Source organism: Protopterus annectens, chromosome 17.part0 (assembly GCF_019279795.1).
Source record: "Protopterus annectens isolate FY-2018-M chromosome 17.part0, PAN1.0, whole genome shotgun sequence".
Taxonomy (NCBI): domain Eukaryota; kingdom Metazoa; phylum Chordata; order Ceratodontiformes; family Protopteridae; genus Protopterus; species Protopterus annectens.
In genome coordinates, this window is record NC_056751.1 from 437,077,088 (window position 1) to 437,102,308 (window position 25,221).

Here is a 25,221-nt window from a genome sequence, read left to right on the forward strand (position 1 = left end):
ATACAAGACCATGTAAAACCTGAGCTATTGGACATGCTCCACTTAAAGAAATCCCAATCCCTCAGAGCCACACGCTCCAGGGATCTAAACCTTGTCTTCACAATGAACAAAACATGCTGGAGGGATAGGTTCCTGACCTAGAGACTCCCCATACTCTGGAATAGACTGCCCATACATGTCAAGCAAAGCACCTCCTTGGCCCTCTTCAAAAGGAACCTTGATGATTGGATGGGAGATAGGAAATTCACCTCGGGGAGCATGTCAGTCGTCCAGCTAGACAGAAGTCCAGTGAAGTAAATATTGCGGGAAGAAATATCCAGGGAATTGTTATGGCTAGGCTTGTATAGGCCCCAGGGCCGATTGCCTAGTACCAACCTATGAACCTACACATATATATATATATATATATATATATATATATATATATATACATATATTAAAAGCATATCCCTTTAGAAGGTAAAATAAACCTTCCAGGTTCGCAAATTTCAGAAACACATTCCCCAACCGCTTTGAAGGATAGCAAGCTTTCAATTCTACCACAAGGTTGAACGGTCAGGCTCCAAACAACTGTTGCACGTGTTCACCTTTCAGATCTTATGCAGCAGTAATCCAAATACCTACAAATATGGAAAACCCTATTTCTCACATTTCATCTCCACATCTTCTACAAGATAACTACAGTTTTTTGTCCCCAACTTCCCCAAACCACTTAGTAATTCAGAACCAAGCCACGAGAATCAACCCAAGCATCAACTCTCCGCCAGGAACAGAACAGAGAGAACCACACAATTTGGTAACAAGAGGGAAGAGCAGAGGAGGAACGAGAGGCAGAGGTGATGGCAGGTTTCTGAGCCTCAGACCAAGAATTATCACCAGAAGCTACAATCAGCAATAACCACCAACTCCACGACATATGACATTTCTCTTGAACTTTCTATTATTTTACAGCAAACTAATATAGCTGTGTTTAACCTCACTGATAGATCTTTATCTAATACACAACTTGCTGTACTACAAAAAGGTTTTGGCTTCATCCCATCACAGAGAGCATACCTTCCTGATTTACTACTGGACTTACGGCTCTATGCAAGGAAATTAAACCTTAAGCTTTTACATAATGACAAACGTCCTACAGATAATGGTCCACTTAACAATCTTGCTGAAATCTCAGACTCTGTCTCTAACTCCTCATCTGACAACTCACCTGCCTTTTCAAAATTAAAACTTAGAAGCCTTTGCAATCCTACTCTTAACACCTCTATTCACACATTCCATTGCGAAAGAGACATCAGGAAGCTTTGCAGTTCAAATTAGTCTGACAAATGGCATAACTTAAGCATTCCAGAAAGAAATGCTTTATCTGAGTTACGTAATGACAGGTCTTTGTGTATTATGTGTGAGATAAAGGTACTGGTCTGGTTTTGATGGAGCAGGAGAAATATGTTTCACAGATTGAAGAAACATTGTGTAATAATGATTTTTTTCACACTTGTTAACATCAATACAGTGCACAAACACTTCAACATTATTGACAACACCTTAAAACACCTAAAAAATAATGATTCCATTCCGTTTGAAGAATACTTATATTTATCTAATGACCAACCCAACTTAGGCAGACTGTTTGGAATTCCAAAAGTACACAAGGATCCATTGAACCCACCTTTCCATCACATCATATCAAACAGAAAAACTAAAACAGAGAATATAGCACATTTCCTTGATTCCATACTTAACCCCATAGTCCAGTCTACTAAATACTATCTTAAAGATTCATGGGCTTTCCTTAATGAGTTACAATACATTAAATCAGATACTTCTAATTGCATATTAGTCATCCTTGACATTGAATCACTGTACACTAATATCCCACATAACAAAGGCATGGAATTATCTGAATGGTTTTTACATCACAACACTAATTTTTCCACCCACAAAATCAACACTTTAAGCTCTTTGGTAAACATTGTTCTAAACAACAACTTTTTCTACTTCAACAACAAAATTTACAAACAAATCAAAGGGGTGGCCATGGGTTCGAAGTTAGCGCCCACCTTCGCTAACTTGGTATTATCTGCATGGGAGTACCAACACCTACATCTACTACCAAACTTTCATTGCATTAAACTATACAAATGTTACATTGATGACCTGTTTTTCATTTGAGAAGGTGACATTTTAAGCCTTAATTCTTTCATCACTGACTTAAAAAACAGTCTTGATTTCCTCACACTAGTTACATCAGGTTGTGGACCAACAGTCACCTTTCTTGACACTAGAATCAGCATCTCTAGTAATGGGATTTTCAGTTCCACTATTCACAAAAAAGACACACATAAGAACAATTTTCTTTACTTCTCCAGTCAACACCCCTTTTTCATTAAAAAAATGTTGTCAAAGGTCAATTTATTAGAATTTCAAGGATCATTAGCTCTGATGATGAATTTTTTAAACAGGCTACTTTGCTTAAACATATGTTTTATTTAAGGCATTACCTCTCTAATCTAGTTGATTCTATCTTTTTCCAGGTGGCTTCTGACAGATACACTAGACATCTCTCCATATTGAAGTATGGTTTCTCACCTGCAGAACACACCATTTCTGACACTGATAGAATCCTAAGTTTCCCACTTCACATTTCCAGAGACATGTCCCAAATCAGAAATATAATAGTTCATAACTGTGACATTTTAAATGAATCATATAACACTGCCACTTCCCTAGGACCCTCTTCTTCATTTTCTTACAAAAGATCTAAATCCATACGCATGCATTTGGAGAACAGGGATTCACATATGCTTATTACACAGCCCTCTAACTCTGCCACAACCCCTGGTATGTACATTTGCATTAAATGTGTGGTCTGTCCATACATTTACACTGGCAACAGTTTCTTCTTTACACACTGCAATTTAAAAATTCCGTTCAACAAACATTATGATTGCCATTCTACTTGTGTTGTTTATGCTAGTGTATGCATGACATGTGGTGGTTTATATGTTGGTAAAACCTTTAGAAAGATATCTGACAGAGTTAAGGAATATTTGGGTGCAATAAGGTCCAGAAATAACAATAATGCACTTGAAAAACATAGCTCTGTTTGTTTTAACTTTGTAAAGTTTCAGTTTTTTTGTCCTAGAACAGCTTGTTCTGTTTTTTGGAAACTCAGATTTGTTACTTGAAGTACGTGAACTAAAGTGGCAGCTTAAGTTGAAAGCAGAGGTTTTTCCTGGCTTAAATGATTCTATTAACTTGAAATGTGCACTGAAATGGTACAGCTAATTAGTTATGCATATGTTCCTATTTATGCTATTCTTTGCCATCACATTTGCTGTTTTGTAATTATACACCTATTCGGTTGGCTACTTAATTTAATGTATATATGTTCCTCATTGGTTACTGTAAGCTCGCATGACATGTTCACTTTATATTACACACAGTTTATCCATTTACTGCATTCTGAAGAAGTTCTGTGATCAACAGAACGAAAGCTTAATGATCCATTAGCGTCCGTGTCTTTATTACTTTTAATATTGGCAGTTAGTTTATTTTTTATTTTTTGACTTGGTCATCTACAGCAGATATTACAGGAAGTTTATATATATATATATATATATATATATATATATATATATATATATATATATATATATATATATATATATATATATATATGTGTGTGTATATATGTATATATATATATATATATGTGTATATATATATATCTATATATATGTATCTATATATATATATATATATATATACACACACACACATATATATATATATATCTGTATTATGTGTGTGTACACATAAATTTCTGTACAGACTTACATAGATACTCAAATTTTTGTGAATGTAATGTTTGCGTGTGTGTCATATACTACCAGGAAATTCTTAAAGGAATGGTGAACAACAAACACGAAGGAGGAGATAAGAGGCTTGCATTTGTATACACATTTTCCCCTTCACAGGTCAGTAATAAAACAGTTTCCTGCAGTTTCTATCACCCAATTTTCTATCATCAAAAAGAAAAACACCACATTGTAAAATGGAATGTACTAATATTTAAAATGTTTAGTAGACTGCATAACGAATGAACGTGTTTTTCTTTGACTGAACCACCTTTGCTTCTTAGTATGGAGGGATTTTCACAGCTGAATAAAATGTGACATACCCCATAATTTATGAAAACTGATAGATAAGCCAGGGGCAGGAGTTAGAAAAGTAATGAAATGTAATATAGTACTGTTCAAGCCTCTGTTGACAATTCATAAAACTGCCAAACTTTGCGTGCCATAAAATGCACAACTTAAGTTGAACAGTAAACACATACCCCCCGGAACCCGATGTTTATTTCCCACATTAATTCAAATATCTACCTGTGTCTGTTGAAATACTCATCTTTAATAACGTCTAGTTTTCGCTGAACCCTTACGAGTGTGGCCATGTTGCCCTTAGTTTACATACAATCTCCATAACAACAGGAGGAGTCTATTTTTAAGAAATATTACTTGAATCGGATATTAGTATCGAAAACAAGTAATCTATTAGATGTATAAAATAGTATTACATAAATGCAAAACATCATGTATGAACATACGTGTTGATACGTTACTGTTTAGTTTTATATTTCTGTGCAATGTCGTTTACGTTTTTATGGTTTGGTCCTTTTCCTGTTTTACTCCCTCCCATCTGTTCCGGAATCATTATGGTGGCACCCATGGCAGCTTCACGTTTGTATTAGTTGTAGTTTTATGTTGTTTGTAGTTGTTTGTTTGGCTTTGTTTTGTTAATGTCTGGCGTTGCAAGTAAACAGAATCGGAAGATCGTAAGCAGCAACTGGTGAGTGCTTTACACTGGACAGTATGTACAGTTTCAAGGGTTATCTCTGCTAAACCTGCATCGTATATTAGAATGATCTCTAAGGCTAAAAGTCATGCATGATTTCCTGTTTATGGTTCTTGAGGGGCTGAGTCTGTTGTGTAACGTTTGTGTTTAACTTTTTAAAAAGTTGACGTGTTCTAGTTATGCATTGGTAATGCAGTTATCCCATGCTGGTTATAGACCAGCAGTTTTTTTGAAGTGGAGTATTTATTAATCTGAGATTTTATATATATATATATATATATATATATATATATATATATATATATATATATATATATATGTGTGTGCTTTTTCGGGGGGGGGGGGGGTAGAATGTACATAAATATCTTATGGGAAAATACATTGCTAAGAAGAGGTCATGATCTTCCTTTCACTTTTGCAACTTTTGTATTGTGCTGTTCATGGGATGTTTGTTTCTTACATGACATCATAAAAGTTTCAAAGTACTGAAGAGTAGTGTTGATATCCAACAAACCTGTTCATTTTACAGATAAAGCCTGTATTTCATAAGTTTATGTACAGTTAATTTCCATATTCTCCAGAGGTTACATGAAGCTGCCTATTAGTAAAATGTGTTGAAGGGTCAGTTTTCCCAAGTTAAGTAATTGGCAATGGCTAGTTTGAATAGATGGCAAGGCTAATGATTTGTTTAATGTTAACTTGGCCATTATCCTGAGATTTGGCTGAAATGTCAAGAAGGCTGTGACTGCTGCTTGCTGTTCTTTTTGGCACATTTAAATTACTTACTGGCAAAGAAAATGAGGCAGCATTTAAATGTGAACACCCTAATTACTGCTTTGTGAGTTAGCATGGCAGGTTTTTACATATCCATTAATACAAGTTGAAATTCACGAGAAATCTCCAGACATGGGGGACAGAGACAAAAGTGTTGCAGACCCACTGTTTATAAAGATTTCATGGTGAAAATACACATCACCATAAAGAAGTTTGGGGTTATATGACTTCTTATGTCTCTTTTCCCCAGTGCCTTACAGAACTCTACTGTGAAGTTTAATTTTATTCCTGTCCAAGTTGATTTATACAACTGCTTTGAATTCATCTGGTTTTCATGCAGACGTACCCATCATGCAGCCTTGGAGAATGCAAGCTAAGCTGTTTATTGCTGCAGCAAGAAAGGTCTTCTGGAAATATTGAAGTACAGTTGACCGTGATCCAAGTACAATTGACCCTGATCCTGGAACATTAACTACTGATGAGCAAAGACATGTAATGCTGAGCAGGAGATGGGTTGCTTGGACCATACCACCTAGCTGTCAGCTTCAGCTACATTGTTAAGATCAGCAGGCTTCAGTGCTGTGCTGTCTTTTCTTTCAAAAATTTGGTAAGTTTTAACTCTTTGGTCCATAGCTGCTGTTGATGAGTTTCAACCTTCTGTCCTGCATCCTTTTGTCATGAATCTGCAGAGTTTGCAGGAAGAGTTACAAATGCAGTTGTAAAAAAGTACATACAACATTTACATACAGATCATTATGAGTGTGTCTGATACTTAAAGTATGACCAGAAAAACTGTTCAGTATAATACCATCTAAATAACAGTCCTGTTGATGATAGTCCAAGTCATAAGCTGAATTTTGATTATCCTTGTTATAGATTTCACATTACAGTATTTCAGTAACTATAGAACCTAGAATCATGCTTTCAGTGCATGTTATCTGGTTTTAAGCTTTCATATGATACCCTTAAGTTTATTTTAGATTCTGTTTTTTTTTTAAATACTTGCAGAATGTGAAACTGTGGTATTGTCTGTAATGTATCATATTATTAATTTGTGGTATCTCTGCAGATTACAGACAAGTGACATTGACAGTTTTGTTTACTGTCCTATTAGCATTCAAATGTGTTAATTTGGTGACTTCTTGGTTTCTTTTTTTAGTAATCAAAATATGCTAATATTGCTTTTCATCATAAATTGCATAAATGTAATTCTTTCCTACAGGCTGTTGTGGGGGTGGGATCTATGCCTGGCATACAAGGCATTGTCAGACCTCACCCTGATGGACCTCTTGCATATCCACAAAACAAACCGCACCAGAATTACCCATTGTAAAGGTTTAAACCCTGCCTGTGATATTAATAGGACCTACTGGAGAGATAGGTGTATATCCCAGAGACTATCCCTTCTTTGGAAGATACTCTCCATCAATGTGAAGCAAAGTTCCTTCCTAACCCAATTCAGGTGTAACTTGGACAGTTGGATGGGGAACAGGAAATTCAACCTTGGTTTGACACCTGTATCTGTAATGAACACAGGTAGGCTGTAAATGGTTCAACTCTCAGGCCCCTGCTTACACTTATCAAGGGTACCAGAACTTGTCAGAGACTTTGGACACATGGTTAGGCTTGCAAAGACCCTGCTGGTCATTAGCCTGGTACACACCTATGAACATATAAACAATTTCTGACTTTTGAAGCAGTCATGATCTCCTCACTCTAGCCTTCATTTAATAATATATTTATACTGGATCAAGGCATATTTCTCAACTTCCACAATTTTGCAGACTATCTGTTTTATGTCTCGTATTTCACTGTTCCTCATACAATGTGTGTTTCTCTGGCAAATTACTGAGAATTGGAATTGTAAAAAATAATGGACATTTGAGTTTCAAACTTCATAGCCTTCAGAAATTATATGCTAATGCAAAGCCTATTATTCTAGCAGCTTTCTAAGTTTATAAGAAACATTTAAAAATTGTCTCTGATATTTTGGGCCGCTGTCCTCCCTATTTTTGAATTTGTTATTTCTTGTGTTAAGAATTGAGAGGTATAGACTCAGTGGCCCCTTTTAGCTGAAGTCTTGTGGTATAGTAAACTAGAAACAGCAAATGATGGTATGTAAGTGTACATGGGGATGGGGTGGGGTGAAGATGAGTCGGTTAGTGCATTTATTGTATGCTGCAACCTCCGTATTTACTGTGCAGGTGTTGACCCCATTAATAAACAGAGTATTTCATCAAATTCTTAATGGTCCATAAAATATCCACTGCTGTGTATCACATACATACATTTTTGGTGCATTCCTCCATTCCCCAACCCATTATATGCTACCCTTCAGTTATTTCTGATTTGCCCTGCTGTAATATTTTGGTTACAATAACAGTTTTATATAAATTAAGTATGGTGCATCTCCATATAGCTGAACAATTAATTGCTATCATTTCCAGTACCGTGCATCTCGTCTGTACACGATGAGTATACCTTGAGTCCTCTTCACTTGTTGCTGTGCATTGTATCAATTCGTAACATTTAATGCGGGTATTGAAATATTACAGACTACATCAACATTGAATAACATTGTAATTTGCCCCCTGTTCTATATCCCCTATCTGTGTAATTTTAGTCCTCTTCTGTTATGATACATGATTTATTTTGTTGTGTCATCATTATAGCAGTGACTGAAGAAGTAACACACTCCAATTAAGCAGAGCCACTGTTGCATGGATACAAATAAATATTAAACTGAACTATTTGACTGCTTTTTATAGTCATTTTTGTTTTCAAATGGGAGCAATCTGAAAGTGTATTGTCAAGTAGGTAAAATTGACAGACCATTATTTAACAGTATTTATTAGTGTTATTTGATATCGCTGAATGATTTTGATACATTTTTATTCTTAGCTTTAGAAATTGTATCCTTGGATCCAAAGTTAGGACCTCGGGAATTAAGGATTGAGTGTAAAGAATTAGTGTGGTAACTTAAACTCAATACCAGATCCCTCCTTGGTTTAAACAAAAACATTTCTATAAATAGTGTTTTGAAGTTTGTGCTGAAAAGTTGTAACCTAGCACTTTTTATAATTTATTTCTTTAACCAATGGTTTTATAAATTATTTTACATAAAGTTTTTTTCAATATGTGTTAATTTTCATTGATATTTATTTATACTTTGTTTATATGTCTTAGTGACATATTTTGGTCATGTGACATTGCCCTGTATTTAAATATTGTTGCACCCATGGGCATATCACTCCTGAAGAAGTCTATATTGTGGATGAAAGCACTAAACCTAAATAAACTTAAGTTTCCATTTTTATTTGTTGGAGTATATACGTAACTTTTGTTCATACTGCTGGTTAATACTAAAAAGTCACTTTACTGTGTTTGGATGTGTACCAGTTTAACAAGATTGCATTTTGTTATATCCACAGTGCTGATAACACAGTACTTCAGTTGCTTTGTAGCTTTTTTTCTGACACTGTCTCTGTGTGATTACAAGTACCAGACTGTGGCTGAAATGGGTCTTTTTTTGGATTGGCCTATTATCTTGGTTAACTGATGAGTAAATCAAATAAAAATTATTTAAATCCAGATGGAATCCATAAAATATAGGAAAGAAGTCTAACATGGCAGAGTGTTTAAATGGATTCTGCCATACCATACTTTTCAAATCTCTTATCCTAGTTAAAGTCCTTACAATGTCATAACTGGTGGTGTAACAAAGTACATATTACTATAGAATGTAGCCCTCTGAAAGCATTTTTATGAATTCTACCCAGAGATGTCAGTGGTTTGTGAATAAAACTTGTTTGAAGAGTTCTGATGATACAGAAGTGCAGCTACTGAAACACAAAATTTCCAGGTAAGAAAAAAATATTCAGTTTTAAGTGCTGTTGTGTGTTTTTTTTTTTTTAATACACCTGTATAAAGCAACACTCGAGACTTTAGTTGCTGTCACCTTCTTTAAATGTTCCTTCGCACACTGTTTTCTTGTCATGTGAAGTTTCATTTACAGAGGTGTTTGCAGGTCTTTTGAATGCTGTCTAACATTGTCTCAATTCATGTGGGGCATGAGCTGACCTGAGGGCCAAGAACTGTATCTTCTATCTTCTCTGTCGTGCTTTAGGAGATAAAGAAAGTAAGAGAAAGCTATAGCAGTAATTCCCATTCACGTGCAAAATTTTTCCCCAAAAAACTTACGTTTTCATCAGCTGTTCATATACATATTAATGCATACAAACACTTATTCTTTCAGATTGTTTATTTTAAGAATTAACTTTTAAAACTTCTGCCTAACCCTGAAGCCTTACTGAAATGCCTCCTGATATCTTGCATTAATAATACTATGCAGGTTTGGATGTTTTTATGTTTTTGTTTGGGTAAGTTAATCAGTTTTAATTGTAACATCTAAATAAATGCAAAGCAGTTAAACAATTGCCAGTCTAACTTTATAACGTGTAAAAACGGTTGTAAAACATTCAGGTAATTGCCAAACAGTTAACAGGCTGGAGATTACCTAATTGCTTTACTGTTATTTGGACATTACAGTAAATCCTAATTGACACTTTTACATGCACTGCCGTGAGTGCATCCTGTCTGTACTTTATAATTAATGTGGGATATTGACAGGCATTCCAATAAAACTTTTTTAAAACTCTCACTAAATATTAACTAAAGAACGGATTGCAGATGTATTTTCTTGAAAAACATGTGTACTTGATTTTGAAAGTTCACTTTCGTAATCCTTTTGAAGTTACTGACAGTGCCTGCTGAATTCTCTGTATGTCTTCCAGTCTGAAAAATTAAGACATAAACCACTCAGAAGTAGAATTTCTTTTGATTCTTCGTGACTGTACAAAAAGCTTTAATTTATCTCGAAGTCCAGTGCCACTCTGTATACCATGTTTTTTTGAAGTCCTGCTTCTGCATGCTCATGACTTCCTGTCATACAGTTAAATTGTCGTTTTTGCACCTTTAAGAGGGAGGCTTAGGTCATTCTGTAGTTTTTAATACTATGTTTGTAATTTCCATATTTCTGTGTGTTTTTTTTTAATACAGTTTCAGTATTAGAATGTTTTGTAGTATTTTGGTAGCTGCATTTTTTATACATATGTTTATGATATGATATGATATGATATGATATGGAATGGGAAATGCCTTGGGGAGAGTGCATCGAAAAGCATATGTAAAATCCTAATGTACTGAATCAAGGAAAAGTGTTTTTGCCTTGGTGCAAGCCCCCCTACCAACCCCCTGCATCTTTAAATATACTAGCTCTGAGAGTGCATACCAATGCAGGTTAGGGAACTCTCTCTTACTTGCACTATTCTGCAATCGTACATACTGGAACTCACAGTAACAAAAAGCATCTGCAAACTTGCTATAAAGCCCACCTACAAATAATCCCTCTTCCCCCAGCAACCATACCACCAGTAACAATTCAGAACTTTCAAAAGAAACGCAAAAACAGCAGTCTATGAAATGGGAATTCAACATTAATGCCATGTTCCCATTTCATTTGACAAAAGTGTGACACCACAGACTAGTAGAGGTGTGTATGTGTGTGTGTGTGTATGTATCCTTCCTTGGTTGCTGCATTTGGGTATGTATTCCCATATTGAAAGTTTGACTAGCCCATCACTAACATTTTTCGTACTGTTCCATGGGTGTCATAATGCTTTAATTTTGCTTTTGTTTGGTCTCATCCTTGCTTGCTTATATATCTCCTCTCCTTCATCTTCACTGTAATTTGTGGTTCTTTTGAAGTGCTATGGCTTGTCTTGTTTCTTTCTGAAGATATATTTTAATATTACAGGTTCATAGGTTCTCCAGCTTAACCAGAAAAATTCTTAGTGAGAATTACTTCTTCCCCTTCAGTTAAGCTAATTGTATTCTTCAAGTCCACTTAGTACTGTTGCAGTTATGAACATTCTCAAAATATGTGCTCCCAGGTGCCCTTACTTGGGTACTCGTATCTCCAGTGTATCCCACAACTGTACAGAAATGTTCTTCCTGTCCTCACAAGTGTGTATCTTTGCAAACATTTCCAGGAAGATATTTCAATTCTTTTGATTTTAGTAGCATATCTAGTAGTCAGACATACTTGTCTCAAATCCGTTTTAATAAAGAATTCCCTGGCTTATCTGCCTTGCCTCTATTACAAATTAAAATATAGTGAGTTGTGTATAACAATCCCACTGTTTCAACAATCTTCCTTTTTATTTCAAGGGTTAAACCTAAATAAGCTAGCTGATCTGTGTCTTGTAGATGAAATGTAAGTGTGACTGTATCCCATGTTTTAATTCCTCTCCTATGTATAACTGTTCCTAATACTTTAGTTCCTTGATTTCTTTTAACCCAAATGGCTGCTGTCATACCTTGTTCTGCAAATACCTTTGAGACTGAGGACTGTAGGTGTTATCTGCTCTGCCCATTTTGTTAGGTCTTTTAGGTTTTTATTTTAATGCCAGTTTGTATATCCCTGAGCATACATATCATTGTTTTCCTCAACATAGGTAGGTACTAGGCTATTGGCCCTGGGGCCTATAGAAGCCTAGCCAAAAAGGTTCCCTGGGATTTCCCACCCCCAAAAAATAATTTTCCTGTGCCCCTGTCAAGCAGTGCCACAGAAGTGATCCCGGGGTGAATTTTCTATTTCCCATCCAATCGTCAAGATTTTTCTTAGAGGGACAGTGAGGAGCTTTGCGTGACATGAATGGGTAGTTTGTTCCAGAGTATGGGAAGTCTCTGAGACAGGAATCTATCCCTCCAGCATGTTCTGTTTATTGTGGCGAGAAGGTTTAGGTCCCTGGAGCATGTAGTTCGGAGAGATTGGGATTTCTTAAGTGTAGCATGTCCAATAGCTCGGTTTGACATTTCTTTATATGTTAGGCAGAGATTGCCTCTGAGTAGGCAATATGCGATGTAGTAGAGCTGGAGTTTTTGAGACGGTCTGTGTATGGCATTTGTTTGTTTGAGGCCGGTAATCCTCTTAGTGAGGTATTTCTGTGGCCTTTCCAGTTGTTGTAGGTGTCTTGTGAGATACATGCCAAAAGGGGCATTGTACTCTATAATGTGTCTGATGCGGGATGAGTAGAGAGGAACAATGACCTCCTTTTTTCTAGAGGAAAACCCTTTTGTGATGAGGTGTGCCACATAGAAGGATTTCCTGACTACTGTGGTGATGTGGTTATCAAAGGAGAGACTGCTGTCCACCTGTGTCCCGAGGTCTGTTATCACACTTTCAGTGTTTAGTGAGCTACCACCTATGTGGTAGTTCATGGGTACAGAGTTTTTCTCAAAGGGGATGACAATGCACATCTTGGCATTGAGCTTGAGGCCATGACTTTGACACCAAGCATCTGTCTCTGTGAGGCCCTTTTCTAGAATGTGTACATCATTAGGTGATTCTGTTATGGCTCCCACTTGGAGTCGGCTACTTTTACTGTGTGGGTTCTGTCACTGAGCCAGTTGGCCACCCATCTTGTGACATAGGGATTTATGCCCAGTTTAGTGAGTTTATCTATCATTCCAGAGTGGGGGATGGTATCAAAAGCCTTGGTGAGGTCAAGATGGGCTGTGTGTACTACCTTGCCCCTGTCTACAGCTCTGGTGACTACAGCTCTAGTGACTGCTTCAAAGAAGTCAATCAGGTTTAGTAGACATGATCTACCTTTTACAAACCCAAACTGAGTGGGGTCCAGGGTTTGGAGGTTACCTATGTCTTTGTTTATAAGTTCCAAGTTGACATGTTCCATGGCCTTGCAGACAAGGCTCGTCATGCTAATGGGGCAGTAGTTTCTGGGGTCCGTGGTGGCACCCCCTTTGTGGAGTGAGATAACCATCACTGTGCGCCATTCAGTAAGCACATAGCCTGAGGTGAGGCTATGACTGAACATGGTACTTAGGTGGGGTGCCAGTTCATTCTCTAGTTCGTGCAGTACGCAGCCTGGGATGTTGTCTGGTCCCATGGATGCTGTGTTCTTGGCTTTGGAGAGTGCGGTCTTTACTTGTTCATCCATGATTACAGGGGCTTTGTCTTCTTCCGGTATTAAGATGGGCCCTTTGGAGGGTGGGGGGGGGTAAAGTTAGCACTGAAACTATCTGCCAGGATGTTGGCAATATCGGTTGGTTCTGCATATTTAGTGCCATTGTGCTGTAGCTCAGAGCAGCTCTGAGTGTTGCCATTGAGATTCTTGACATAGCTGTAGAATGCTTTGTGGATGTCTTTGGAATCGGTGGCTATTTTATTTTCATAACTGGGTTTGGAGGATTTTATGAGGGATCTCAGCTTCTTGCTGACCAGGGAGTTCCTCCAATCTTGAGATTTTACTTTTTTTTTTTTTTTTTGCAACAGCTTCTTCCTTCTTTTGTAGAGTTTTTATGGCAGGGGTCCACCAGATTGGCTTCCTTTTTTTGGAGGATAGCATCTTGGTTCTGTTGGGGATGGCACAGTCCATGCACATGTGTATGTGCTTATACAGTGCATTTGTGTAAGATTCAGCAGTCATACCTATCTTTTCCATCTGCATAGGTGTCGTGAAGTTTGCCACTTCTGTCTTAAGAAACATACTTCAGATATCCTTCCCTGTGCCTCTTTTTCCCCACCTTATATGTTAATATCATTGATTTCCATTTCAGCTTGTAGCTATCATTTTGAGCCAAGTAAAGGTCTAAGCTGCATGGCTTAAAAATATGGCATTTCCAAGTCTGGCATTCGCAGACTTGAGCTATAGATAATGTTGGTTTCTCTTACCAATGGACAAGCCCCTAGGCTAGCAACTCCCACACATGCCCCTTTAATACTGTAATAAATGCAGACCTGCTTAGAAATTTGATTTGAATAAGCAGCAGACCAAAAATAACTAAGGCATCCGGAGATTATTTCATTAACAGGTAACTGAGATTTTCTTCCAGGAATTTTCCATTCTTTTTGATGACTGAGAACTTGTATATTCCTGTAGAGATCTTGAGATCCAACTACAAAAGGGAAACTTTCAGTAATGTTCTTTCAAAGGGTGAATTGCTTAAAGCAGAATTAACCCCTGCACCCTTCTACATTACAGGGATTTAACTACACTTTGTTTAAATATTTCATTTTGTCATGGCCCAAAGGAAAGGGTATTGTTGAACCAAAGCATGTGTTGATAGATCATTTACTTTACTTTATATCCTATTAATTTATTACAAGTTAGTAACATATCAAATACTTTTCATCGGTCCCTCTGTGGTTCTGTTGTATACAAAAAATTATATCCTCCACAAACTGGGCAATGTTTTCCATCCGTCTCCCCAGTCATATCATGCTGTATCAGATATTCTGATGTCCCTTGCTAGTGGTTCCATAAAAATGAAATATGATCATATCAGAATGATACATTTTAAAATAATTAATTAAAAAAAAATTAAACACTGGCTGCAACTAGCCAGTTGAAAAACAAAACTTCCAACAAAATTACCATTTTTCTCTCCAAAGTAAATAAAAAGCACATCTATACCTGAACCATGAAACTAAGAAATCCTACCACAGTCCTCCATGCAAAAACAAAAATAAACATCAACTGACACTCTAAATAAAACAAAAAGTATCTCAGAGTAGAAAAGCAGCAGTGGGAAAACTTTTATTCATAACTATCTAAAGCCATATTCATTAGAAACCTGGGCAGGTAATAAAGCCCTTTGAAAACAATGGGCAACACTGCAATGGCCTGAAGAAATGGATAAATGCAGTATTGGGGAGGAGGGTCTCTGGGTTGTGCCCATAAAATATTTTTTCCTTAGGATAATGAGCTATGTCTGTTATTCTTGGTTGCATTGGGAAGACACATGTATGTGGCAAGATAAAAATATTTTACACCATGACTCACACTTGCAGGGGTAGAAAGGGAGAGAGGAAGAAAAACAGATTATCAGGTGAGTCACCTTTTACTTTCAGGACAGAATGTGTAATACTTGGAAGTTATGTACTCACCATAATGTTCCATCTGAGTAGGTGTATTCATTTGTCTGCAACCTGTGGGTTATGGATCCGATATCGGATCCGAACCGGCATGGTTTACCAGCTATGGATCCGAGCTCTCAGCTCCTCCCCTCACCCATAATGCCCTGCTCTCCCTACATGACCTCAGATCGAGTTTGCCAACAGCATGAACACCCTGAAAAGGGTAACACATCATATGCAGGAAACTGAAAAGGCCAGGGGGATAGGAGGGCGGGATGGTTGCAGACAAATGAATACACCTACTCAGATGGAACGTTATGGTGAGTACATAACTTCTAAATCTGAAGTAGGAGATTCATTTGTCTGCAACCTGTGGGACAGAGTCCCCAGCTACCTGAATCTTGGGCGCCATCATGGAAGGATATTCCGAGCACCGCTGAGCCAAAGGATGCTCTACCCTAGATGTAAGATCCAACTTGTAGTGGGAAATAAAGGTATGAGATGAAGCCCACGTGGCTGCTGCACAAATATCATCTAGAGGAATCCTAGCCTTAAAGGCTGCCGAGGTAGAGACTGACCGGGTTGAATGGGCATGTACACCCTCCGGTGCGGGCCTTCCCGAAGCTTGATAAGCCAGTAAGATACATTGTGAAATCCAGCGAGATAATGAGACTTTAGAAATTGGCTTGCCCAAATTAAATTTTGCAAAGGAAATGAACAACTGGTCGGATTGCCTATGACCAGCCGTCCTGTTTAGATAAAATCTAAGTTGCCTGTGAACATCTAAGGAATGAAGCTTGTATTCACCCTTGTTTTGATATTTAGGGAAGAAAACAGGGAGGTTAATGGATTGATTAATGTTTGCTTCAGAAGCTACCTTAGGAAGAAAGGACGGGTTGGTCCTGAGGTAAACACGGTCTGGATGAAAGACCAAGTAAGGAGGTTTAGCTGATAATTCTTGAAGCTCTGAGACTCTCTTGGAGCTCTGAGACTCTCTTGGCGAAGTAATGGCTACTAAGAAGGCGGTCTTGAAAGATAAGAATTTCAGATCTACCGTAGCCGCCGGTTCGAAGAGGGGGGGGCGGTCAAGGCCTGGAGAACTAAGGAAAGGTCCCAAGGAGGAACCGCTTGCTTTATAGGGGGTCTGAGAAGAAAAGTACCTTTAAGGAAAATCTTGCACAATTTGGCAGACATCAGTGGACTGGAGTCATGACCAATGTGATAATGAGAAATTGCCGCAAGTTGTACTTTGACTGTGGAACTGCTGGCACCATCATTAAAAAGAGTGGTTAAGAAGTCAAGCACCAAAGGGAGAGGAACTGTGAAGGGGTTTAGGCCTTGCCGCTCCGCCCACAAGGAGAACCGTTTCCACTTGCTGCGGTAGACTTTCCTAGTGGATGGCTTATGAGCTGCCACCAGGATGGCCTTAACAGGGGACGAAATACCGGGAGTCCTGATCAGGAGTGGAACTGGAGCAGCCAAGCGGTCAGCTTCAGGTTGTCCAGGTTCGGAGGAGATAAGTGGGATGGATGAGATATCAGATCTGGAATGGGATCTAGAATCCAAGGAGGATTCACTGAGTGAGACCTTAGGAAGGGGAACCAGATCTGTCGAGGCCAAAATGGAGCAATGAGAATCATTCTGCATCCCAACCGAGAGGCTTTCTGAAGAACTTGGAGCATCAGAGGCAAGGGGGGATAAGCATAAAGAAGACCGGGTGGCCAAGCATGCACCAGAGCGTCTCTTGGGGGAACCTCCGGGAGGAGGTATCAGAGCGAAAAAACTGTTGCACTTGGTGTTTGAGGGAGACGCAAAAAGATCGCAACAAGGAGTTCCCCACTGTGCGAAGATGCGTTCCGCTACCTGAGTATTGAGAGACCACTTGTAGGGGGTGAGTGGTGCGACTGAGTTTGTCCGCCAGGATGTTGGACCGACCCGGAATATGCGTTGCTATGAGAAAGCGGTTGGTGGAGATTGCCCATTCCCACACTCTCATGGCTTCTCAACAAAGGGGGTAAGACCTGGTTCCTCCCTGTTTGTTGATATACCAGACAACAGACATGTTGTCCGATTGAATCGCAATAGTTCCCAAGGGAAGAAAGGCCTGAAGTGCTAGCAACGCTAAGAGAACTGCTCTCATCTCTAGAACATTGATATGCAGTGAGGTCTCTGTATCGTCCCACGTGCCTTGGACCGTCCGGCCTGCAAAATGCCCCCCCCACCCGAGGCGGGAGGCGTCCATGGTCACCGTGGCGAGAGGCACAAAAGGGGCGGCCTCCGTGGAGATCTGGAGAGTGTAGCCACCACAGGAGGGACTGCCTGCAAGCCTTGCTGATCGCAATGGGATGATGCATAGGAAGAGCAAGATACGACCACTGAACCAGGAGTGTCCATTGAAGGATACGCATATTGAACCTTGCGAGAGGATGAAGCGCTATCGCTGCCGCCATGGACCCTAGGGCCCTCAGGACCAACTCCGCCGGAACTGAGCTTGAGTGGAGAATGGCCCGCACCTGGAGCTGTAGGTTTTGAACTCTGTCCGCTGTGAGGAAGGCTTTCAATCTCCTCGTGTCTAACCTGGCACCTATAAAATCTATGAACTGCGTGGGTGCTAGGTTGGATTTTTTTGTGTTTATCGTGATGCCCAGGCGTGGAGCAAGATGGAGAAAGGAGTCTCGCGTCAAGAGAAGTAGATGCCTTGTTGGGGCGGTGAGAAGCCAGTCATCCAGGTAAGGAAAGACCTGCACCCCCTGAAGCCTCAGGTGGGCCGATACCACTGCTAATACTTTGGTGAACACCCTGGGGGCTGTGGTGAGACCAAAGGGAAGGACCCGGAATTGGTAGTGACTGGCTCCCAGCCGGAAGCGGAGAAACCTCCTGGAGCGCCTGTCCATTAGTATGTGGTAGTATGCATCCTTGAGGTCTATGGAGCACATCCAGTGATTTTCTCCCAGAAGGGGGAGAATAGACTGTAATGTAACCATTCGGAACTTCTCCTTGGGAACTGCCAGGTTCAAGAGTGAAAGGTCTAAAATTGGTCTTAGATCCCCCGTCTTTTTTGGCACTAAAAAGAACCTGGAGTAGAACCCTGATCTGATCTGGTCTGGGGGGACGGGCTGGATGGCTCTTTTCTTTAGCAGATGGCCAATTTATGCCAAAGCGGCCTCCCACTGACCGGGTGGAACGTCGGGGAGGGACTTCAATTTTGGCATGTGACGAAATGGGATACGGTATCCTCTGGATATGATTTGGAGGACCCAGCGGTCTGATGTTATGGACTCCCATGCCGCTAGGTGCTCCGAAAAACGTCCCCCGACTGCCTCCAGAGTGGAGCAGCCGGGCAACCCTTCAGGGCTGCTGCGCAGGCCGTTCAGAGAAGGGTTCTCTGGACCTGAAGTTCCTGGGAGCCCCTCTGCCCCTAGGGCGGCGTCCTCCCTGTCCTCCTCTGCCACGGAAGGACTGGTTGTCCGGAGCAGGCTGGGATTGCTGCGACTTCCGGAACCACATCTTCTTCTGACCCTTTTGGTTCCTAGAATAGGGCCTCTGGGGTACAGAGAAGTGGATTCCGACGGCAGACAGCGTCTTCCCGTCCCTCTCGCTCTGGGTCAAGGTGTCACGAACAGTTTTGCCAAAGAGGACAGAACCATCGAAAGGGGCGTTCGCAAATGACGCCTTGAAGGGCTCCGAGAAATCGCAATGACGGAGCCAGGCCTGACGTCTAGTAACTAGGCCTGCCCCTGCGGCTCTAGCGGCACCTTCCGTAGCATGGGACAGTAGCCGCATAGAGGTATTAGTGACGGACCTGAGAGTGGCCATACGGGTGGAATGCAGCACTTTGTCCTCCTCCGACATGGTTTCTGGGGGGGATGCAGCGTATTCTTTTATAAGATCGCGCTGCATCCTAATCACATGTGCCAGGTAGTTCAGCGCCCTCACTGAGAAGGTCGCTGAACTAAACATCCGCTTCCCCAAGCGGTCCATCATCCGAGACTCCTTGCTCGGGGGATGGACTGAGGGACTCTCCTGAGCAAGTTCCCTCTTGGTGGCAGCCGCCGTCAACATGGCATCTACCGGAGGCCCCTTACTCCAATGGGCACAGTCAGCCGGGGGACTGAGAATACAGTCGGGCCTTTTTGGGATTGGCTCCATGGTGTCCGGTTCCTTCCACGCCCTGGTGGTAATGAGGTCCACCAGGGGGTCGGCAGGAGGGGACACCCAAGAGGTAGACGGGCCTGCTTCAAATGCCTCCAAGAACACGGACTCGTCCGAGGAAGACTTGGGGGCAGACCACCCCCCCCCTAATGCGGAGCATTTCCATGATGTCTCCAAATGAGACATCCTCAGGGGGTGATCTTGGGGAGCCCTCCCCTTCCTCCAAGTCCGTGTCTTCTGTGAGAGACTCAGGGGAGTCAATGTGCCTCCTTTTGCACGTATGTTTGCGGGGAACATCCTCCGGGGGGCTGTCAGAGGACTCCTAGCAAACAGTGACCTGTTCCAAGGGAACAGCTTGGGGCAAAGGAGCGGGCTGTCCCAAGGGCCGGATGGTGGAAGCCTGACCCAGTGCAGATGGAGCGCGGGACGGAGCCGAAGCAAGTGCCGGGGGTCCGGAGACCCTCAACAGGGCCCTCTCCACTACATCAAAAGCAGAGGGGGAGCCGACCTAGACCAATGGATCCGACAATCGGCTCCCCCTCGGATCCGAAGAGTGGATCGGAGCTGGCGCCGAAGCGCTCGGATCCGAAGGGACAGTGCGCTCCGACACAGACGGCGCTGAAGGAGCACTGATCCCCCCCCCGGATCCGAAGCTCGGATCCGAAGCACTCGAGGGCAGGGTCGGATCCGAAGTACCATGTATTATCGGCGCCGACCCACCCCCGGCTCCGAAGCTGCTCGGCTCCAACTGCTCCCAACCCGGGCAGCGGGTCGGAGAAGGAGCAATTGGTTTAAAGAAAGGGGTCGAGCTCCCCCCCAGAGGGGGGGGGGGGAGGCAAGAGCACTCCCATCTGCATCTGGGCCTGGATGAACCTTCTCATCATCCGGTCCAGATCAGCGTCTGACAAGCTATAGGTCGATCTCGACGAGGCTACCGAGGTAGGCCTTGAGTGCCTCCTGGATAGCCTCGACGGAGATCGGGTCTCCTCCTCCTCGGGTCCCGGTGAAAAGCACACAGGTGACCGGAGCCGAGGAGGGGGAGAACCAGCAGACAAGGAGGCCGGAGGAGAAGCCCGCTTGGCAGGCGGGGCCGAAACAGAGGTCTCGGCCCGCCGCTTATGGTGCTTCTCCCTCCGGTCCTTCTTTCTAGCTTCCCTCTCCTCCGAACCACTACAGGGAGGTTGAGTCCCAGGAGGGGGAGCCGGAGAGGAGGCGACCGTAGAAACGGTTACCCCCGAAGGAGCGGAGGCCAGAGCCGAGTCCGGGGGCAAAAGTCCCGCCAGGACAAGCTTGGACCTCCGCTCCTTCAATGCCCTGGGGTTGAACCCTGCACAAATGGAACATCCAGAAGTGAGGTGTTCAACCCCAAGGCATCTAACGCACCGAGTGTGGCCATCAGCAGGGGAAAGCTTATGGCCACACTCGGAGCACTTAGAGAACACGGCTTTGGGTTGTTCAGACATCCCAAAGAACTAAAACTTGCTTAAACTAAGGGTAGAAAGTAAAAGCAACTAAACCACACAACAGGCCCAAACACACACTACGCTACCAGCGAGGGGAGGGAAATTAAGTAAAAATAATGTTAAAACACTAAAAAAAGTATCACTAAGTAAAAGGGAATCCTAGACTTTCACACAAAAAATCAAATTTTAACTCTCTAAACACTTGAAAAAATACACTTAGCTGAAGAGCTCAGGAACACTAATCTGGTCACCAGCGCGGCAAACTAGATCTGAGGTCATGTAGGGAGAGCAGGGCATTATGGGTGAGGGGAGGAGCTGAGAGCTCGGATCCATAGCTGGTAAACCATGCCGGTTCGGATCCGATATCGGATCCATAACCCACAGGTTGCAGACAAATGAATCTCCTACTTCAGATAGAATGTTTGTAGGGATCTTTAGATACTCCACTGCTGCTACAACAGCATGATTAAACATAGCTATGTAATGTGCATGTTTTGTTTGATAGTTGGTTGTATTTAAGTTAATTAAGACTGATTTCAGAATCTACATCTTCACATCCTGATAGTTTGTAGTGTTTTACCTGGGCTTGCTGTGAGTTACAATATACTCTAGGTTTCATCATGTATTTTAGTTTTGTATCCCTTATGGGCATATATGTTATTATTCATGAAAACCAATGGCCATTGCTATTTGTTTTTACCTTAATCTTGAGTTACAGCCCTGTGGTATACACAGATGGTCCAGTTGTATTGTGCATGCTGTGGACAATGCATTAATCAGATAATTTGTTTTATTTTTGTTTGTTTTTGTATATTTGCTTTTATTTAAAAACTTCTGCTGTCTTGTATCACCTCATTACATTCCTGTTGCATCTTCAGTTTTGTACATAAAATTGTAAGGTGTGTTTTCCTTGTCTTTTTGCATGCATATTTTCCAAGTGCATTTTGTACTACCTAATTGCTATACATGCTTAGACTTAACATGGCTACTCTTGAATAATGTGGCTACTCTTCAATAAGAATGAAAGCATGTGCCCTAGCCTCCTGCTTAAGGTTACATTATTTGGGCTGTTATCCTACATGAAACACTTTCAGACATCAGTTTATGCTTGTTCAAAATCCTCTATTATTTTTAATCATTCACCTCCCCAGTCCCATGTACCATCACACGCCTGTCCCCTTGGCTTGTTCGTGTCTTCTGATGTCCAGCCTTGTTAGGGATTGCAACTGTCGCTCAACTAGGATTAGTGCATTTTTCAGTGTGTTCCTAACCTCTCCCTCTGTTAGCCTAGGAGTGCACTACGGTGTCCATGATGCTGGACCTAGTGAGAGTGTGCAGTTCTGCACGCCCACAGTGTTAATTAATCTTCAGTGCACATACATTATGTAGTGGGTTTTTAGACCCCAGATCCCATGTTATAGGAGTTGTCCCCAGATAAAGGTCTTGTAGGACCCTATTTGCACCTCCCCCATACAAGATGGGGAAGCTGTTATTGATAGTTGATTCCTATTCCTCCCCTCCTGCAGTTAATTAAACCTGAGCTATAAAGGGAGCAGTCAGTTAGGCTTCCATTCCCTTGTGCCTCTGAGCTGCCAGCCTGTGTAGAGAGTGTTGGCAACAAAATGTTGTTGGTACATGAAGCTCACTAAGCTTTGTGGAAGAATGTTAACCAAGCGATGTTCTGTCATTAGAAAGAGTGCAGCAAAAAAATCAAATGACTTCCTTTTTATGAACCAAAGTATGTGCAACATTACTGTTGGCTTTGACATAGAAGTTGAACAAACTTTACTGTAGGCATGTACACTGCTTTGACACTCTTATTTTGTACAAAAAAGAGGATAGTTTTGGAATTCTTGTGGTATTCGGAAATATCTAGAGAAGTCATAGTATCACACCTTGATGACATTTTTATTATACAGTCGCACATATTGTGCTCCCCAAAACAACTAATTTTTGTTGTAGTATTTGGAGTGTTGCAATTAACCTCTGAAAATTAGAAAGAAGATAGCGTTGTTATGCACAGAAAGAAGATAACTTTGTTATGCAGCATGTTGTAGTTACCCTCTGAAATCAGAGAGAAGACAAGTTTATGTACCCTTCTTATGAAGAAAGCTGCATAATAAAGTTTAACCACCTTTCAGTGTTGTTAAGCACTAGTTTTGTGTTGTGCCATTAACAGCAGGCACCACAAAACTGCATCCAGAGTATTTTCACAGCTTGAAAAGTTGTAAGACACTTTAATGTGTGGAGGAGTGGATTATCTAAACGATTTCATAGCTGTCTGTTCATCAGACAGATACTTGGCTTTTGTCTGCTGTCTCTGTTGCAGTGCTGTGTGTGTTAAACACTTCATGTTCCTTAGTTCCTACCTTTTTTTTGGTCTGTAAGTTGGAATATGCTGCGGCATTTATAGCTCTATGTACTGAAAGAAGTTATGGCTGGGTTGCAGTTCATAGCTAGATTGTTAATTTATTTGAAAAATAGTTTTTAAAAAATCCCTATTTCTTGAAAATGTTTATTTAATTTTTAGTTGGTTATTTCAGCTTGATAGTGTACTGACCCTTTTCAGGTATGACCTAATGTATAGAGCAAAGCGGGTAGTAAAATGGTCTTAAGTCAGTGTATAGACCATATAAAGTTAAAATAACTGTGACAAAGACAAGTAATATTAGTGCATATATATTATTTGTATTGCGTATTGTATTCCTGTGTACGATGGAAACAATATAGAGAATGTGTGTTATTTATTTATTTATTTATTTAATTATATGAAATGGTTTACTGGGTTAGCAATATATGTTGTATATGGAGTGCAGTGATTATTCACTGATATTCCAAAAAAAGTCAGATCAGTTAAGCACTACTGTAGCATGAGACCTGCTCTTGACAAATGTTAAGCACTCTCTGCTTAACTTGTTAAGGGTGGGTTTCACTCCAGTCAACTTTCAGTACTAACCAACAAAGATGGTGGCAGAATAAGTCTGTCCATACTGGTAAGGTGTCCCTGACCTCCTGTTCAAAACATAGAAAGTAGCTAGAACAATAGGATGTTTGTTCACCTGCATTTTCTGAAGAATACAAAGTCTGAAACTGAAAAGGATGTCATTTAGTGATTTAAATCCCTAGAGATTTGTCTAAAAAACACAAATTTTATGAGAGATAGACCAAACATATGAGACAAAAATCTGGACATTCTGAGAAAATCCGGGCATTTGGGAGGTATGGCAAGGTGAATACTGTGACACCTCCCCATTGGACCAGTAATCAAGGAGCCTCGTCCTCACCACTGGCACCAGTGGGGGATGTACATTGAGAGGATGACAGGTACACATACGCTATTTCCAGATGCAGCTCTCTGCATCAAGTGTAATTTCCCTTAAGGGTACAGAGACCACAGTCAGACCTGGGCTGGTTTCTTCCTCTTTCTCCAGGTCCCCAATAAGACTCCCCACTGGCACAGCTATACAGTTGAGATCTCAGCTGAGTGGCCAAGCCAAGACCTCCAGCACCCTCTCTGTCCAACCAGTGCTTTGTGTCCCTGCCCAAGTAGCTGACACACACACACACACACACACACACACACACACACACTGAGGTTTGATTTATACACACACACACCTGGAAAAGGCTGGCACAGGTTCTACGAGCTATGCCCCCTTTTGCTCAGACTATAAGGTAGTTATCACTGCCACCACCCAGCTCCTTATCTAGTTTAAGGGCCTTAACAAAGGGTGTCCAGGCTTACTGTGTAATGTTACTCTCAATACAAATGGTAGTTTGACCAAGAGCAAGGCTATTTGGAGTGGCCTACACAGTGTTATCAAGTAAATATGCAAGTACTGTCAGAACTTGCATATCAGCCACAGTGAAATGTTTAAATATATTTAAAAATAGAACAAGACTATGCTAAATATATGCCTGCAGTAACATCAGAGTTATATGCCTGCAGTAACATCAGAGTTCAAAAACCACAGGAAATATTTAAAACAACATTGCAGGACAGTCTCCTATAAATAAAGAAAAATATCTAAATTAAGC

At 41.0% G+C, this 25,221-nt stretch overlaps 2 protein-coding genes across 2 annotated transcripts in view; one reads left to right on the top strand and one right to left on the bottom strand.

Annotated features, from left to right (window-relative positions):
- SPATA17 (spermatogenesis associated 17) overlaps positions 1 to 4,453 on the bottom strand; it is a 2,050,536-nt gene extending 2,046,083 nt beyond the window's left edge. The window contains exon 1 of the mRNA XM_044059771.1: positions 4,386 to 4,453. Coding sequence (XP_043915706.1) covers positions 4,386 to 4,453 — 68 coding nt within the window. The remainder of the gene's footprint in view (positions 1 to 4,385) is intronic.
- Positions 4,454 to 4,708: 255 nt separating this feature from the next.
- The window catches only part of GPATCH2 (G-patch domain containing 2), a 1,961,709-nt gene continuing 1,941,196 nt past the window's right edge, over positions 4,709 to 25,221 (top strand). The window contains exon 1 of the mRNA XM_044059062.1: positions 4,709 to 4,848. Coding sequence (XP_043914997.1) covers positions 4,799 to 4,848 — 50 coding nt within the window. The 5' untranslated portion in view covers positions 4,709 to 4,798. The remainder of the gene's footprint in view (positions 4,849 to 25,221) is intronic.